General features: G+C 46.5%; 1 protein-coding gene across 1 annotated transcript; it reads left to right on the top strand.

Moving 5' to 3' along the window:
• The first annotated feature begins 32 nt into the window (after positions 1-32).
• On the top strand, positions 33-17,470 carry ANAPC2 (anaphase promoting complex subunit 2). The gene is made up of 13 exons (XM_056860705.1): positions 33-98; positions 2,545-3,173; positions 4,729-4,861; positions 7,506-7,680; positions 8,857-8,976; positions 10,203-10,320; positions 10,540-10,721; positions 11,683-11,824; positions 12,622-12,697; positions 13,280-13,483; positions 14,971-15,100; positions 16,438-16,673; positions 17,207-17,470. Exons 1-13 carry the CDS (start codon positions 33-35, stop codon positions 17,417-17,419), a joined length of 2,424 nt encoding a protein of 807 aa, XP_056716683.1. The 3' UTR covers positions 17,420-17,470.
• Positions 17,471-18,553: the final 1,083 nt, after the last annotated feature.

Here is an 18,553-nt window from a genome sequence, read left to right as displayed (position 1 = left end):
GCGCCTGCCTCGGCCTGCGGAGGGAGCCGCTCATGGAGCTCTCGGCCGCCTGGCGCACGCTGAGCACCGGCCTAGTACCGCCCGCCGCCCTCGGCCTGGTAGGTGGAGGACGGGGCCCAGATAGGGGAAGCGGGTCGTGGGCCCAGTGTCGTCGAGACTCTCCCGACTCATCGCGGGTTGGGTTGGGTCGGGTTGGGGGGTTGCAATGAGCACATGGGAGGGACGGGGAGGCATGGCAAGTTCGAGGGATTGTTGGGGGTGGGGGGGTGTAGGGTTGCCAACCTCCAGGTAATTCCAAAGAAGGCACCTCCGTGCTATTACCTGGAGGTTAGGGAAAATGGCACAGGAGTCTCCAAGTACAGAAGTATCAAATTACTCATTGGTGTTTAAACATAGAACAGATAATATATTACAATGGCACAATTGACCGAAATATTACAAAAGGATACTCAAAAACAAAACGGAGACAAATGGAAAGCCTTTTATGAATATATTAAAACCAAAAAACAACTAAATTTTAAGAAGTACAGCAAATTTAAATAGGAGATTAAACCCGCGCGTTTAGTAAATCAGTGTATTATGTATTATGATATTCTACAAGGGGGCTGTATCAGGCATATCAATGTAAAACAAATTGTATTTTTTTCTTTTTTCTTTCCTTGTTCCCTTTTCCTTTTTTTTCTGTACCCGTATTTACTATCAAAAATTAATAAAAACATTTAAAAAAAAAACACATCTCCTATCCCTCCCCCACCCCCAGGGTTGCCTCTTCACCACCGGCGGGAGATTTTGGGGGTGCAGCCTGAGGAGGGCGGGGTTTGGAGAGGGGCTTCAGTGCCATAGAGTCCAATGGCCAAAGTGGCCATTCTCTCCAGGGGAGCTGATCTCTATCGGCTGGAGATCAGTTGTAAAAGCAGGAGATCTTTTGCTATTACCTGGAGGTTAGGAAAAATTGCACAGGAGTCTCCAAGTACAAAAGTATCAAATTACTTATTGGTGTTTAAACATATAACATCTACAGAACGCAGTGGGATACGTAAACATAAATCTTAGAGAATATATACAATATATACACATGTAAGTTTGATGCAGTCTCTAGATGGGGGACGGCCGTTTCAGATTCTTTTCTTCAGCCTCATTTAAAGTTCCATTTTCAGTTATGAAATACTCAATTATACATCACACACAGTATTCAGTTCCACGTAGGATACTCGTCCCCCATCTTTTCCCCAAGAAAAAAAGGCATCTTTGGGGGAATATTGTACCATTCATGGACTTGTTGAAGATCAATTAAGAGATATATACCCAGAAGATTTCAACACCAATTTGAATTGTACTTGGAGACTCCTGTTCAATTTTTCCTAACCTCCAGGTAATAGCAAAAGATCTCCTGCTTTTACAACTGATCTCCAGCCGATAGAGATCAGCTCCCCTGGAGAGAATGGCCACTTTAGCCATTGGACTCTATGGCACTGAAGCCCCTCCCCAAACCTCGCCCTCCTCAGGCTACACCCCCAAAATCTCCCGGTGGTGAAGAGGCAACCCTGGGGGTGGGGGAGGGATAGGAGCCAAGGGGACCTCACTGGAATGAACGGGGAGGGTCTTTGGGGCAGGTCAGTAGGGGGCGTGGTGGGGGAGTTTACTTTCCCCTCTTTGGTGCCACTTCTGGGGCGAAATCTGTTGACCCAGGAGGAAGGGTGGCAAAGGTGGTGGTGGTGCTGGGGTCATTGGATGCAGATTGCTAAGGAGTTGGAGTAGAAGGGGAGTCTTCTGCCTGGCTGTGTGAGGGATATAATTTGCACATAGCATCGTGGGGTGGTGGTGAGTAAAACTGGTTGCAATTGCACTAGGGTGAAGGAGAAGGGGCACAAGTGAGGCCCAATAGTTAAGTGGGACACCTATATAGAAGACATATAATACAATGAAATGATTAGAAAGTTGCTCCCGTTAAGTATTACCCCACAACCAATCTTTTGAGGTGAGTGGTTTTCCTTGTCTAGAGGTTTGGCTGACTGTAAGGAAGAACTGCTTTAGAAGTCATTTGCTGTGGGGTGGACTGAGGTGTAGCCTGACCTCAGCATATGCCTTGGTCATCTTCTGTTAGAGATTCAAAACAGATAAAAGGAAGTATTTCTTCATACAATGCTTAGTTAAATTGTGGAACTCCCTGCCCCAGGATGTGGGGATGGCTGCCAACTTGAAAGAGGGGAGTGGGCGTATTCATGGAGGAGAGGGATATTCATGACTACTAGTAAAAATGGATACTAGTCATGATGCATATCTATTACTCTCCAGGATCGGAGGAGCATGCCTATTATATTAGGTGCTGTGGAACACAGGCAGGACAATGCTGTGGGCTTCCTAGAGGCACACGATTGACCACTGTGTGAACAGACAGCTGGACTTGATGGACCATGGTCTGATCCAGCATGGCTTTTCTTATGTTCTTAAACATGAAATATTGCAGCTGAGAGTGGCGCACAGCCCTCTTTCTATCTAGCCTTTTCTTAGACCTTATATCTCATGTGGTGTCTTGCTTTGTAGGCAGCTCCTCGATCCAGTTTGGCAGGGCCACCAAAGGATTATGACTTGCAGGTTGCCCTAGAGGTATTGCAGCGGTATGACTTGCACTCGGTTGTGGAGGAATGGTTTTTGGAAGTTCTACAGACTGACCTTCAGGCAAACATTGCTCCGGAGTTCTGGAACTGTATTGCACAGTATGAAAACACAGCCGAAGAGCCGCAGTGCTCCCTGCTGCTCCTGGATGCCTTTTGTCTGCTGAAGTGCCGTCTGGACCCTTACCTGCACAGCATGGACCTTCTGGAGAAATGGACCAAAGCAGGCTTGCTCCTTGGGACTGGATCCCAGGGGCTGCAGGAGAAAGTCTACACCATGTTCAGGGCCATCCTCTTCTTCTCCACCACAAAGAACTTCCAGGAGATGATCCAACAGTTTTACAGCCGCAGTTTCAAGATCTACATGAGGCAGTGGAAGAGAAGTGAAGACAAGTTGAACGAGGGAGACAACAGCATGAGTGACAATGAGCAAGAGAGTGAAGTGGAGGATGGTGAACCTGGAGGAGGGGGCCTGCAGTGTGCAGGCTGCAACTGTAAGAAGGCCCAGTGTTGGTGCCCGACCGCCATGGAACAGTTTCAGCAGCTCAATGACATCCTGTGAGCACTTTTTAGGTCTTGAAAATGGACATGAAACATGACTCTGAAGACTCTAGCTAATAGTTGCCTGCCAACTGTGGGCCTAGAACACAGAAATTAGGAGTGTAATGTTGTGGGAGCCAGTGTGGTGTAGAGTGGTTAAGAGTGTTGAATTAGTATCTGGGAGACCCAGGTTTGAATCCCCACTTGTGCCATGGAAACTCGCTAGGTGAGACCTCAGTCCAGTCACACTCTCTCAGCCTAATCAACCTTGTAGGGTTGCTGTAAGGATAAAATGGAAAAGAGGAGACTGATGTAAGCCACTTTGGGTCCCCATTGGGGAGAAAGGTGGGGTATAAATTCATTAAATATATGGTAAATAAATAATAGCTGGGACAGCCCCCATTGAAACATCACCTCAACTGTGAACTCATGAAGGGGCCTTTTAGTTCCCTCCCTGTTCTGTTGCAGTATGGGGATAATAACATGGCTGACTTTGTAGAGTAGTTTGTGATAATAGTTGACATTTTTGTAGAGCGTGAAAATATTCAGAGCATTTCCATTGCCTTATCTCCACAATTCTTAAAACAGCCATATAAAGTAGGCTAGCAGTATTATCCTTACATTGCAAAATGAGGCTGAGGGAGATTTAGTTGCCTAACATCATTTAGTTTACTATTGATTTTCTGTGTAGTTCTGTCAGGGTGCTTGGCAGAGTAACACAAGCAAAAAGACAGCACCCTGCTCTAAGCAGCTACACTTTTCATTAGAAGGCAGAAGGAAGGTAGAAGTAAGTAGGGGGAGAATGGTAACTTAGTCTTGTTACACATACTTGAGCTTTGTTTCAGTTGGTGGTGAGTACTAAGGTTGTGCCAAAGGTTTTATGGAAAAGGTGGGTTGCGAGAGAGAGTCTAAAAGAAAAAGGAGAAGCAGCATCACATAAATGTTCTAGAAGAGAGTTCCAGGAAGAAAGGGCTATGGGGTTGGGGGGACAGTATCATTTAAAGGATCAGGAGCCTTTTGGGTAGGTGAACATGGTGGATCTGGGTGATGGTCATGGGCAGAGCAATTGGGATAGAAAGGCAGATAAATAAAATGACCTTTGGGATAGAAAGGCAGATAAATAAAATGACCTTGGCCATAAGGATGAGGAATTTGTCCAGTGTAAGGCTTAATTCCCCACTCCTATTTTATTATATACTTTGATATAATTGAAAATATAACCTATTGATACAGTTACTTCTGTCATCAAAAAGAAAACAATAGATGTTATAACAAAAGAGTACTATAATTCCCCCACACACACACACACACACACACTTGCATGCATATCTGCCCAAGCATATCTGTAACTTGTAATATTCCAAGCTGGGCAGCAAAGAGAGAGAAAGATCATTGCAATGGGAACACACTGCTACATTATCATAAAATTAAACACTCATTAAAGGAAGCTAGATTTGTTAAAATATTTTCCAGTTTTTGTTTTTAAGTGCTACCTTCTCCTGACCATCTGGAGATGATTTAGGAGGGGTTTTTTTTGTACTGACTCATGAGCAATGTCCATTTGTCCCTTCAGTCACAGGCTCAACCTGCTGGAGCGAGTGAGTGCTGACGCCGTCACCAACATTCTGCACAAAATGATCGAGGAGCGGATGGAGTGGAGATGCCGGGGGGAATATGAACGCTCTTTTCTGAATGAGTTCCAAGAGGTGAGCAGGGTTTTGGTAGCTTGGGCCATGATTCAGAGGCAGAGCACATGCTTTGAATGCAGCAGGTTGACTCCCTGGCATCGTCAATTAAAAGGTCTTAGACTGTAGGTGTGCAGAAAGACCTTTTATAAAAGCTCTGTGACCCTGGAAAACTGTTGTGATTTAGAATCATGGAATTGGAAGGGACCACCAGGGTCATCTAGTCCAACCTCCTGCACAATGCAGGAAATTCACAACTAATTCCCCCACAAAACCCCAGTGACCTCTACTCCATGCCCAGAAGATGGCAAAAAGAAAACTCTCCAAGATTCCTGGCCAATCTGGCCTGGAGTAAAATTCCTTCCTGACCCCAAAGTGGCAATTGGCAATACCCTGGCTATGTAAGAAAGGGACACAAGAGCCAGTCACTGAAGCAACCCTTCCTGCCCTCCCTCATGATCTGCCTAAGTTCACAGAATAAGCATTGCTGTCAGATGGCCATCTAACCTCTGCTTAAAAACCTTCAGAGCCTACCACCTCCTGAGGAAGACTGTTCCACTGAGGAACCACTCTGACTGTCAGAAAGTTCTTCCTAATTGGTTCTTGTAGGTTATCCGGGCTGTGTGACCGTGGTCTTGGTATTTTCTTACCAAGACCACGGTCACACAGCCCAGGTAACCTACAAGAACCAATGAACTCTGACCGTGAAAGCCTTCGACAATAGTTCTTCCTAATGTTTAGCCAAAAACTCTTTCGATTTAATTTCAACCTGTTGGTTCTGGTCTGACCTTCTGGGGCAACAGAAAACATCTCCATACCATCCTCTATAAGCTCTTCCAAGTACTTGAAGATTAGAATCATATCACCTCTCAGTCATCTCCTCTCCAGGCTAAGCATACCGAGCTCCTTCAACATTTCCTCATAGGACTTGGACTCCAGACCCCTCATGTTCCAGCTTGTTTACATCCTTCTTAAATTGTGGTGCCCAGAACTGAACACATTACTTTAGGTGAGGTTTAACCAGAGCAGAGTAAAGTGTTACCATCACTTTGCATGATCTGGACACTATATTTCTGTTGATACATCCCAAAATAGCATTTGCCTTTTTAGCTACTGCATCACACTGCTGAATCATGTTCAGTATATGGTCTGCTAAGACCCCTAGATCCTTTTTACACATACTGCTGCCAAGACAAGTCTCCCCCAGCCTATAATTATGCATTTGATTTTTCCTACCTAAATGCAAAACTTTATCTCAGTTGAAATTCATTTTATGAGTTTTAGCCCAATTTTCCAGCCTGTCAAGATCATGTATCCTGGCTCTGTCTTCTACCATTTTTGCTACCCCTCCCAATTTTGTATCATCTGCAAATTTAATAAGCATCCCCTCTATTCATTCATCCAAATCATTTATAAAGATATTGAGCAATACAGGACCTAGTACAGATCCCTGAGGCACTCCACTTGTCACACCTCTCCAAAAGGATGAGGAACCATTAACAAGCACTCTTTGGGTGCGATCTGTCAACCAGTTACAGATCCACCTAACAGTAATAGGATCTAAACCACATTTTACCAACTTGTCAACAAGGATATTATGACCTTATCAAAAACCTTACTGAAATCAAGATAAACTATGTCCACAGCATTCCCCTGCTCCAGCAAGGTAGTAACTTTCTCAAAAAAGGAGATAAGTTAGTCTGACCTGACTTGTTTTTGAGAAACCTGTTCTGGCTCTTAGTAATCACAGCCATCCTTTCTAAATGCTCATGGACTGACTGTTTGGAGTAGATGATACTGAGTTACATGAACCAATGTTGTGACTAGGTATAACAAGCTCCGTGTGTGTATTCAAAACTAGATATAAGACAGTTCTATATATAAATTCAAAACCCCAGGCTAGTCAGAGATCATATGTTCATCTTCGCTTTCTGTGGGGTGTTCACTTGAAATGTGGACCCTCAACTGGCGACTTAAACTTCCTGCATAGATTTGAGTTGGGAACCTCATGCATTGCAAAGGATTCTGGAGCTCAAGCTAGATTCTCATAGGATGCTGTTCTGATTGTTGTCCCTCATCATTGGCAACTGTAAGCTGGTTCCTTACGGAACATGCTAGTATAGGAGGCACAAAAGCTTATGTTGAAAATAATGCTGCCTTGAGCCCTTTGGTATAGGGAGAGGGGCTATAGGCCAATGATAGAGCATCTGCTTGGCATGCAGAAGGTCCCAGGTTCCATCCCTGGTATCTCCAGTTAAAAGGATCATCAGGTAGTAAGACCTCAGCCTGAGACTGAAGAGAGCTGTTACCAGTCCAAGTAGACAATATTGACCTTGATTGACCAGTGATCTGATTGAATATAAGGTAGTTTGTGTGCCCTCAGCTGGCTTTATGCAAGGTGTCACAACAGGACTGCTCCAGGAAAGGTTAAATAGCAGCTTTTGGTACTTTGTTGTGGGAGGTCTGAGTTCCAGTGTCTCCTTTGGTATAAAGCTCACTGGGTGGCTGTAAGTAACCCATTTGGTCTCAGCCTGCATTCCTTCTCCATAAGAACATAAAATGGACCTTTCTCTGTGGATGAATGAGACAGAAATTGGTAAATGGCTTGCATCTTGGAGGCCCTGTAGCATATGATGGTGATTCTCTCACTCTCCTTGTAATGCAGTGGATTGAGAAGGTAATTGGCTGGCTTAGCAGAGTGTTTCTGCAAGGAGGGGCATCTACCCATCCCAACTCTGAAGCCAACAGCACTCTGAAGCGCTGGCGGTGCCATGTCCAGAGATTCTTCTACCGCCTTTATGCTAGCATGCGCATCGAAGAACTGTTCAGCATAATCCGAGGTAAAGTCATGCATGCTCTAGCCCTGCAAGTTGTTTCTCTCCCTTTTTGCAAGAGTATGGACAACATTTTTAAGGTTTCTTTCACTCTATATAAATGGGGCCCATCAGTCCTGGTTTGGTCCAGGGCTACCTATACAGTTGCACAGGGTGTCACAGACTATTACGGAGTTTTGCAAGCGGGACAGGTGTCTGCAGAATAGATGCTTGCAGGGCAAGTGGTTCCAGCTACAAAACTAACCAAAGGTTTAACTTCAGCAGCTTTCAAACTGTGCGCTAGGGAACCCCAGTTGGGTTCCTTAGAGGCTCTATCTGACTATCTCTAATTTTTATCCTGCCCTTTTTTCCAAGGCAGACCCAGACACACAGGGTTGCCTTGACAGGCAAGTCACTGCAGGAATGGTTGCCTGAAAACATTAAGTCTGAGGATCATTGCACTGACCTAGTGGGGTAGTTGATCTGATGTCGAATACTTCTTATCATTCAGCCTCCAAGCACAAGCAAAACCCCTGCAACAAGTCACCCCCCCTCCACTTCATGGGCATAAGTCAGAGTCAAATCAAGTTAGTGTATTCTAGAGGCTAAGCCTTTCAGTTGGGAACTTGCTGAGTGGGCGCCATGGTGCCCGCCTACACCTTTCCTGGCACCTACCAAGTGTTTTTAGAAGGTGGGTGGGGCTGGATGGGGCTTGTGCCCGCCTACACCTTTCCTGGCACCTGCCAAGTGTTTTTAGAAGGTGGGTGAGGCTGGATGGGGCTTTGATTGGCCACTGGAAATTGGGTTGCCTGAGTAGTTGTTTTAAAAGTTGCTCTGGCAGGTGCTGCCCCCACAGCACAAGGATCTTCACTGTATAACTGAAAGTAAGCTGTGTGTACCCACAAAAATACTTTAAAACAATATCTTCATTTTAAATAGAGCTTCTGCCTGGGATGTTCACCTTGCTCCCAGACATTGTGTGTTGGCTCCGCCTCCTGCGGCAGCCATTTTATAGTTGTGCCCACTACCCTTTCTCAGAATTCCAAAGGTGCCCATAGGCTCAAAAAGGCTGGGGACCCCTGCACCCCAACCCAATAAATGCTCCTCATTATTATTTTGACAATAAATGATAACTATATCTTGCCATTCTGTCATATGCCATGAGTACGTAGTGCTTCCCTTCCCATGGTTTTTGGTCTGCAGATTTCCCGGAGTCGAAGCCAGCAGTGGATGATCTGAAGTACTGTCTAGAACGGACCAATCAACGACAGCAGCTTCTGAGCTCCCTGAAGAGTGCCTTAGAAATGCGCCTTCTTCATCCTGGTGGGTATTTTTAACCCTGTGTCTCTCCAGCAGCGGCAATCTGGGGAGGATAGGATAGAGATTTACAAAATTATGAACCACACAGAGGAAGTAGATAAGAGGTGTTTTTGTTTATAATTTGCCTTCCTTCATCATGAAACTCATCAGACCAGAATACATAACGTTCCCAGTGGGTCTCCTGTCCCGCTGCTGACCAGACTCAGGCCCGCTTAGCTTCATCAAGGGTGCCACATCATGTGCCTTCCAAACCTACTCTTGTGTTCTCCCTTTTCTCAACGGAAATTCCAATCACCCGCTGAAACTCATGGACTGTAGAGTTTGGGCAGACACAAAGGAAGTAGTTGATTTATTAAATTTGGTGCCGCAGGGTGTGCTGCTAGCCACAGGCTTAAATGGATTTAAATCAGACAAATTCACGGAGGAGGGTAGGTCTAGCACTAACTGGTAGGTGTGATAGCTAAACGGATCCTAAATTCTCAGAGGGTCTACTTCTGAATACCGAATTCTGGGGACAAGCAACAAGGGAGGGCTGTTGGCTTCATGTCCCAGAAGCATCTGCCTGGCTGCTAGAAATGGTCTTCTAGACTTGCTATCACACGAGGCTCTTCTTAGGTGTTCCTACTGAAAGTTGCCTCCTGGCCTAATTTGAGACCAGTTCTGTTCTCCTTTTCCCTTGGTAGTAGTTAATTAAGATGTCAGGCAACGGTCAACAAGGTGGCACTGAAGAGAACATTGGATGTGGCTCTGGGAGATGGGGCTTCAGAGCCCACCTTCTGCGACTGTGCCTTGAGCAAAGCTCTGCCCCTTAGCTACAATTGCCGTAACGTACCCCTTTGTAAAATGGCAGTAACTGTGGCCAGGCTCTCGGGGAAGTTGTGTGACTAGGAAAGATGGCAAAGAAAGTTTGAAAGTGCTTTGAAACTGGTGGTAGTAAAGGATCTTGCACAGAGATTCTCCAGGGCGATCCAGCTCCAATTGCTTAGTGTATATGACAAACTGAATTTAGTCTAGTGGATGAAGCCTGATATGGGCTGTGCAAGGCTCTCTGCTGGCACTCTTCTGTGGCAGAAGAGACCAAGTCTCCCCTTTCCACTTGTGTGTGTGTGTGGGGAATATACAGGGCTACACCAACCCAAAGAGCAGCTGGAGAGATTCTTGGTGTTTTCATTTTCCGAAGGGGGGGGCAGAAACTAGAGGTTCTGCATCTCCTTACATGTTTATTTTAGGGGTGAACACATCGGATATCATTACCCTCTACATCTCAGCCATCAAAGCCCTGCGGGAGCTGGACCCTTCCATGGTCATCTTGGAGGTGGCCTGTGAACCCATCAGGAAGTACTTGAGGTGAGCAGGACCCATTTAAAACATAGGCCTGTCTTCCCCTCAAGGAATATTGGGAACGGTAGCTTTATGAGGATGCTGAGGATTGTTAGAGATTCACAGCTCAAACTATAATTGTCACAGTTCTTGTGAGGGATGGTGCAGGTGCTGGCATAGTGCTGGCAGAAGTATAGGCTTGTAACATAGCCCTTGGGTTTCAAGCATGTCGCCTTCTCTTGACAGAACCAGAGAGGATACAGTGCGGCAGATTGTGGCCGGTCTAACGGGTGATGCCGAAGGATCTGGTGACTTAGCGAATGAGCTCTCCAAAGCTGATCCGGTGACACTGGAGAATGGCCAAGAGAGTGATGATGACGTCTCTCAGCCAGAAGACTGGGTGCCTGATCCTGTTGATGCTGACCCGGGTTAGTAAATATGACAGTAGTCATTCTCGCCTCTCTTCAGTTTGGTTTCCCTTGGTCCCCTTTTTCTTTCCGAACAGAAAGCTGGAGTTGACCTCGCAAAATCTGACTTTTCTAATCGCTGAGCTTGTTGAAAAGTTTCGCAAAGAGATTTTTCAACCCAGATAAATTGCATCAAAAGAGCATTTGTTTATTAGCCACACTACTTAATTCATTTCCAGAAAGTAAGTAGGTTGGTGAGACTTGTATTTATTTTCTAAAAGCTATGTTTGTTTGCTTGACTGTTTTCTGACAAATGGACCCCCAAACAGTTTGTTAAAAAAAACAACAACATCACAACAGCCTTGTAGGTGAATGTTGCGTGCTTCAGCAAATGTACCATTAGCTATCTGGGCCACAGTTCAGCATCTTAGATGTTTTAATAAATGTTTAGCAAATATTGGGAAATCTCAGTTTTAATTTTTGTACTGAAGTTCTAGTCCTTATGAAGATGGGGAAGGGGGAGCCATATACTCTATCCAAATGTCTTCAGGGAAGTGCAAGATAATATTGTGCTAGATAGATATCTTTATTTGTGTGATAAATGAATCTTCATAACCATAAGAATTCGAAACAAAGAAATTCCTCAAAATATATTAAAATTGCTTAGTAAAATGCCTGTATAAAATGTTGAATTCTGCACCAGATTAAGTTTTAAACCATATGGGCAGCATCTAAGGGACCTGGTCTTGGGTTTAATGTCTGCAGAGATCTTGGTTTCTCCCTGTGACTACCAGGAGCTATATAAGTTATGGAGCACAACAGATCTCCAAAGCTTAGTTTGCAAGAGTTTTACCTTTCTTCAGCATTAGTGCAGAATAAGAAGTTGGCTTTCCCAGGAATGTGATGGTTTCCCTCACTTTGCCTTGTTGTGTTGTGTCCTAATCCCTTTCTTTGGTTGTTCACTGTCTCCATGTCCTGCCAGGGAAATCAAGTTCGAAGCGCCGCTCCTCAGATATCATCAGTCTGCTGGTGAGCATCTATGGCAGCAAGGACCTGTTCATCAACGAGTATCGCACGCTCCTGGCTGACCGACTGCTACACCAGTTCAACTACAGCTCAGAGAGGTGAGGGCTGGCCCTGAGTTGTAAGTCTCTGCCCTTCCTTGGCCCTAGAAGTTATAGCAAAAACTGCAGGGTGTGTGTGGGTTTAAGCCCAGGCACCCAGACAGCGAATACCTCAGAGTCCATCACCTCCCATAAGAATATAAGAGCCTTGCTGTGGGATGAGACTAAAGATCCATCTGGACCAGCTTTCTGCTTCCTACAGTGGCCAGCCAGATATCTTTGGATGTTCATGAGCAAAACATAAAGGTCAATGCTATCCCCCTATTTTTCTTCAGTATTCTGTACTCAGAGATATACTGCATTTGAACATGGAGTCTCATTGGCTGTCATGGCTAACAGTATAAGATTCTCCCGGCTGGATCAGACCAAAGGTCCATCTTGTCCAGCGTCCTGTTTCTATACTGGCCAGCCAGATGTCTCCAGGAAGCTCACAAGCAGGGAATTAAGGCAGCAACCATTTCCTCCTGATTCTCTCTCTTCCGCCCGCTGGTGTTCAGAAGCACATTGTGTCTGAACAGCATTCCGGCTAATAGAGCTCCTATTAGAGCTCCTATTGCCTCGTCGTCCTATTAGAGCTCTATATAGAGTTCCATTCCCTTTTACAGCCATGTAAGTTGGTAGCCATCGCTACATGTTGTGCATTGTGTGAAGAATTATTTCACTTGGTAAGGACACCACTGGGCCTGCATTTGGAGGAGAAAGGGCACACCTTCAGCCCCTCCTGGCTGCTACTTCTTTGTTTGCTTTCTGTTACTCCTGATACCTCATGTGCTTAGGTCTTTGCTTCTCTGCCTTAGGGAAATCCGGAATGTAGAACTGCTGAAGCTGCGTTTTGGGGAAGCCCAAATGCATTACTGTGAAGTCATGTTAAAAGTAAGTTGATTAAACCGTCATTAATACGAAACGCTAATCCAATATTTTTCGGAAGGTAAATTAGAAAGAGCAAAAATATAATAGGGTGGGAGTAAAAGACACATTCAAACCTTTAATCCCCCCCCAAAAAAACCCACACCATATTATCCAAGCTTGACTCAGATTCAAAAGCAAGCATTGTCTTTTGAACGGAGAGAATAATTCTCCCTGGAAACTGGGACATTCATCACCCAGTTGGAGTGCCTGTAGGAAACAAGAGTGTGTGTTGAAAGCTTCTAGTAAACTTTCTTTTGTGTGTTACATGTTCATCAAGTTATTGTTTAGCCTGTTGTGGTGTGTCCATAATTTTGGATTTAGAAAAAAATTGAACGTCTACCACAGAAACTGAGCAAAGGTTGTACATGTAGGGCTATTACATTATTTAAAAACTCCCAGTGCCTTTTACAGAAATGGTTGAGACTATAGCTCCAAGGTGAAGCACAGCAGGCTGGTTGGAAGTGCCCCCAAACTGTGACTGTTCTCTTGTACTCTCTGTAGCCTGGCAATGAAGCAGTTCTGTTTTCACCCTTTCTCCCTCCTTAGGACATGGCCGACTCTCGCCGCATTAACACTAATATTCGTGATGAGGAGCAGAAACTCCCGGAAGAAGAGAGGCCCCCATTTAGTCTTGTCGCTGTTATCTTATCCAGTGAGTTCTGGCCACCCCTGAAGGAAGAGAAGCTGGAGCTGCCTGAACAAATCAAGGAGGCCATGGAGGCCTACTCCAAGAAATACGAGAAGCTGAAGGTCAGCGAGCCAGCCTGGAGGGGTGTCAGGCAGGAGGCTCCCAGTCTTCAGCCTCTGGAAATAGTCAAGGGTTGAGTGGAGGTTCCTAATTGAATAGCTGAGCTCGGTGCTCAAAAACCTCCCCCTTGAAAAGTTGATTTGGGGTCTTTGCCTCGTCGTCCTGAGGATCTGATGAAGATCGAGGTGTCCCTGCTTTGCTTTAGACCCCTGATCTTTGATAGATGGTACATTGATAGGAGCCAGGTTGGTATGCATGAACACATGAAGCTGCCTTATGCTGAATCAGACTCTTGGTCCATCCAAGTCAGTATTGCCTACTCAGACTGGCAGCGGCTGTCCAGGGTCTCAGGCAGAGGTCTTTCACATCACCTACTTGCCCTAGTCCCTTTAACTGGAGATGCTGGGGATTGAACCTGGGACCTTCTGCATGCCAAGCACATGCTCTACCACTGAGCCACAGCCCCTCTGCCATAGCTGGTAGAGCTGTCAGAGTGACTGAGGAGAACCAGGTTCCTATTCCCTGCTCAGCCTTAGAGCTGGTTGGATGGCCTGGGGCCCACTTTCCTGTTCTCAGTTGAACCTGCCTCACAGGCTTCTCATGGGGAAAATCTGGAGCAGGATGTAAAAGGTAAAGGTCCCCTGTGCATTCCTGACCCATGGGGTGACATCACATCCCGACGTTTCCTAGGCAGACTTTGTTTATGGGGTGGTTTGCCAGTGCCTTCCTCAGTCATCTTCCCTTTGCCCCCAGCAAGCTGGGTACTCATTTTACTGACCTCGGAAGGATGGAAGGCCGAGGGCGAAAACGCACGGTCGCTTTATCCTCCTTTAATCCCTGTTTTAGCCAGGATCGAATGCAATTAGGCGAAACGCATGCGTTCGATCCTGGATGAATCCTGGCTGAAACAGGGATTAAAGGAGGATAAAGCGACCGTGCGTTTTCGCCCCGAGTCAACCTTGAGCCGGCTACCTGAAACCCGTTCGATCCTTCGGGATTGAACTCAGGTCGTGAGCAGAGCTTGGACTGCTGTACTGCAGCTTACCACTCTGCGCCACGGGGCAGGATGGGGGGAGGATTATGTTTGCTGCCCTGAACTCTTTGAAAGAAAGCCAAGATGATCTAATATCAGATAGACAGGCATCCTGCAGGGGATGTTGAAGGCACAGCTCTTCCACCTGTTCTTCTTCCTTTTACACTGCCTACATCTTCCTCTGCTACTTGCAGTAGCCAACAGCCCTCAGTTACCCAGCATCAGATTTCTTAATGGTAATTGCCCATGCATGCAGAAACGTTATATTGCTCAAGATTATAGCAATAAGGACTGGGGAGCCGGTGACTGTGTTTCACCAGGCAACAGATGGCTCAGGGAAGGGGGCAGGGATCAGGTGCGCTTGCTGTTGCCTTTTCTCGTCTTCTTGCCCGCCTTCTGTTGGTGCAGCATGAGGGGCAGGTTACTGAGCATCCCCTCCTGCCTGGTTGTTCTTAGGCCATGAGGACCCTGAACTGGAAGCACCACCTGGGCTTGGTGAAACTGGATGTGGAGTTGGCGGACCGCACCCTTTCCCTCTCCGTCTCGCCGGTGCACGCAGCGATCATCTTGCACTTCCAAAGCAAGAGTGAGTTATGTGGCATCCATGTGCTGCTGTCCCCTGCTGGTGGGAGGAAGTGGTCGCAGCTGTTTTTACACAGCGGCGGGTTTGCTTGTAGCCAGTGGTACAATGTGGAAGAGGCTGTAGTGCGGGGGTGGGGGCAACTTAGTGGTCGTGGTGCCTGCACGCACCTTTCCTGGTGCCTGCTGTGGTGCCTGCATGCCCACAAAGGGGTTTTCGAAAGTGGGTGGAATCAGGTGGGGCTTTTGCCCAGTAGGGCTTCTGATTGGCCACCGGAGATTTGATTGGCTGTACAGATTTTTTTAAAAACATTGATTTGGCAGCAGCTGCCACCACAGTACAAAAAATGTTCACTGTGTGTCTGAAGGTCAGCCATGGCAGCTGTTTTGTGGTTGTGCCCACCATCCTACATCAGAATTCCAAAAGTGCCCGTGGGCTCAGAAAAGGTTGGGGACTAGTGTTCTAGTGCAGTGGTTGCTAACCTTTTTTTCACTTGTGTACCCCTTGGCAGTCTATTTCCATAAATTGTACCCCTCATATTACCAAAATGTTTGTAATTAATATAGTTGCTGTTGCTGTTATTTCAAATGCCCTTTCCCGCCATTATTCAATTTTTTTCACGTACCCTTAAATGTCCAGGTCCGTACCCCTGGAGGTATGTGTATCCCAGGTTGGGAACCACTGTTCTAGTGGTTTATTAAAGGGCTTTGAATGGAAGAGGGGTGTGTTGAGGAGGGCAGGTGATGCAGGCTTAGAGGGCAATCTAAAAGTGTGAAACAGAGTATGGCTTGTTTATAAGGAATTTCTGCAGAGTCAGATAATTTGGTCTGTCTGGTCCTTTATTCTACCGCCCTCCTGACTGGCAGCTGCTCTTGAGGGTCTCAGCTAGAGGCTCTTTCCCTGCTAGCTGAGATGCTTCCTACTTGCAAGCCTGTTCTTGACCACTGATGAATTGTGCCCTGTCCTGAAGAATTTTCTAACAGAGCGGTTCCTCAGTGGAACAGGCTTCCTCGGGAGGTGGTAAGTGCTCCTTCTCTGGAGGTTTTTAAGCAGAGGCTATATGACCATCTGTCAGCCATGCTGATTCTATGACCTTAGGCAGTTTATGAGAGGGAGGGCATCTTGGCCATCTTATGGGCATGGAGTAGGGGTCACTGGGGGTGTGGGGGGAGGTAGTTGTGAATTTCCTGCATTGTGCAGGGGGTTGGACTAGATGTTCCTGGTGGTCCCTTCCAACTCTGTGATTCTATGATTGATTCTATGATTCCCCTGCAAACACATTCCTTGTGCTGGCTTCTCTGACTGTTTTCCTTGTAACTCTTGTGGCCTTTGACCCTTTTCAGGCACATGGACTCTAGACGAGCTGAGCGAGGTGCTGAAGGTGCCTGTGACATCCCTCCGGCGCAAGATGACCCTGTGGCTGCAGCAAGGTGTGCTGCGGGAGGAGCCTCCCGGCACCTTCACTGTAATTGAAGAGGAGCAGAAGGACCGGGCAGAGAAAGTGGTGCTGATTGACAGCGACGAAGAAGGCGATTCGGCCATGGCCTCCCAAGCGGACCAGAAGGAGGAGGAGTTGCAGGTGCTGCCCTTGTGCTCTCAGAGCCCTTGTTATTGGGGTGGGGGTTAATTTCTGCCTTGGATCAACTGCAGGCAGCTTCTAGAGCTCAGTCGGCCCCTCTGGTTGCATGCCAAGTCAAGCTAGATTCCTCAGTTTGAATACATTCTGCAAAGCTTCAGGTATTCATGTCTTGCCTATGTCTGATTTGTTCTGGGTAGCATATTCTAAATATGTGCTCTGGGTTTTCTGGCTGCAAATGTTTTTTTATAGTGCAGAGGCTGGTCCCTGTCCAAGGCATGGTTTTGGGACAGAATGGGATGTCTGTTTTTCTAAAATCGTTTAATTTGATCCAAGGTTGGGATCCTGAACTTGTTTTCAGTACTGTTCTAATCATGGTGTATCTGAGTGCATGTTTTTAGGGCAATGGTATCTTGGATAAATGGGGCTGGGCTTCCCACTGGGACAGCATATTTGGTGCACTGTACAGCCCTCCTATGTATGCCCCATAGTCTTCAGCATCTGTATTTTGACCTCTCTTTTGATGCCCCCTGCAGCTTTTCTGGACATACATCCAGGCGATGCTGACCAACCTGGAGAGTCTGTCCCTGGAACGCATCCACAGCATGCTCAAGATCTTTGTGATGACAGGCCCCATGGTGACAGAGATTGACATCCAGGAGCTGCAGGGTTTCCTCCAGAAGAAAGTGCGGGACCAGCAGCTCATCTATTCTGGGGGTGTCTACCGTCTGCCCAAGAGCTGCAACTGAGCTTTGTTCCAGACCCCAGGTCCTTTTGAATGATGGTTGACTGCCATGGCCTCCCATTGTCAGAGGGTACAGTGTGGTGCTCATCTGTGCATGGTGTCATCAGAGGCTCCATTTCTCTGGTGTTGGCCTTTGTGCTGCCCTGTTCTGTGAGGCTGGAAAGGAAGTCTGCTAGGCACGGATACAGGGACCACTTGAAAACCCCTTCCAGGGTTTGCGACTCGGACAAAGCGTTCTTTTGGTCCATCTCCCTTGTTCATAATAAAATGTCTGCAGTTGCCTGGATTGTGTTGCAGTGTCTTACTCGGTTGTATTGTGCAGATGGCCAGCCTGGCCTCCACTTTGCTTGCTCCAAATCTGTAACCTGTCCCAAGATATGTTGGTGCTGCCATCATTTCTGCCGCTGCTGCTGTATTTTCCTTATGATACTTGTGTGTGATATCACAGGGTACATGGTGTCTGGGATTAGTCCACCACCACTCATATTGCAAGCAACAAAGCAAAGTATACAATCGGTGGTCATATGGGGAGGAGGCAGGTCCATCAGTTCTATTGGAGAGGTGAAGTTGACCTGCTGAGGACTGTATATTCCCTTCACCTCTGTCAGTCCAGGCTAAAATATTGTATGGTGGAGTCTTTAGACAAGTTGGGTATCCTGCTGTGGCAAAACACAGAGTTTTCTGGTGTGTAGGGGGACATCTCTTGTTCACAGGTTCTTAATAAAATGGAGGCCTGTTTAAGAGTTACAGCCTTGATTGTTCTTTGGAGTTGCTTAGGCTGCAGCCCTTGAAACAAAAGCTGACTTTCTTGAATGTTTGCTTATTTAAAAAGAAAAAAGTTTCAATCCCTCATATTGGTGAGGAAATGCATCTTGAAAGTTTCAACCACTGAAGAGACTTTTGGACAGCATGAGGGGAAGTATCCCAACTCCACCGATCTGTGCCGGGCAGCTCAGCAGAATTGGACCTCAGAGGTAAGGTACGTGCTTTACTTGTATAAGTGCCCAACTTCACTCCTTGGGGACATCAGGATTTGCGAAACTCGGCAAAAATTCTACCTAGGCAAGGCCTTTCCTCAGATTCAGAGCAGCTAGGGAAACCTAGTAGCCAGCCTCTGGCTTGCCAAAGTGAAGCTGGC

Source organism: Euleptes europaea, chromosome 14 (assembly GCF_029931775.1).
Source record: "Euleptes europaea isolate rEulEur1 chromosome 14, rEulEur1.hap1, whole genome shotgun sequence".
NCBI lineage: Eukaryota > Metazoa > Chordata > Lepidosauria > Squamata > Sphaerodactylidae > Euleptes > Euleptes europaea.
The sequence above is the reverse complement of the archived record's forward strand: the minus strand, read 5'-3'. Positions and strand labels throughout refer to the sequence as shown.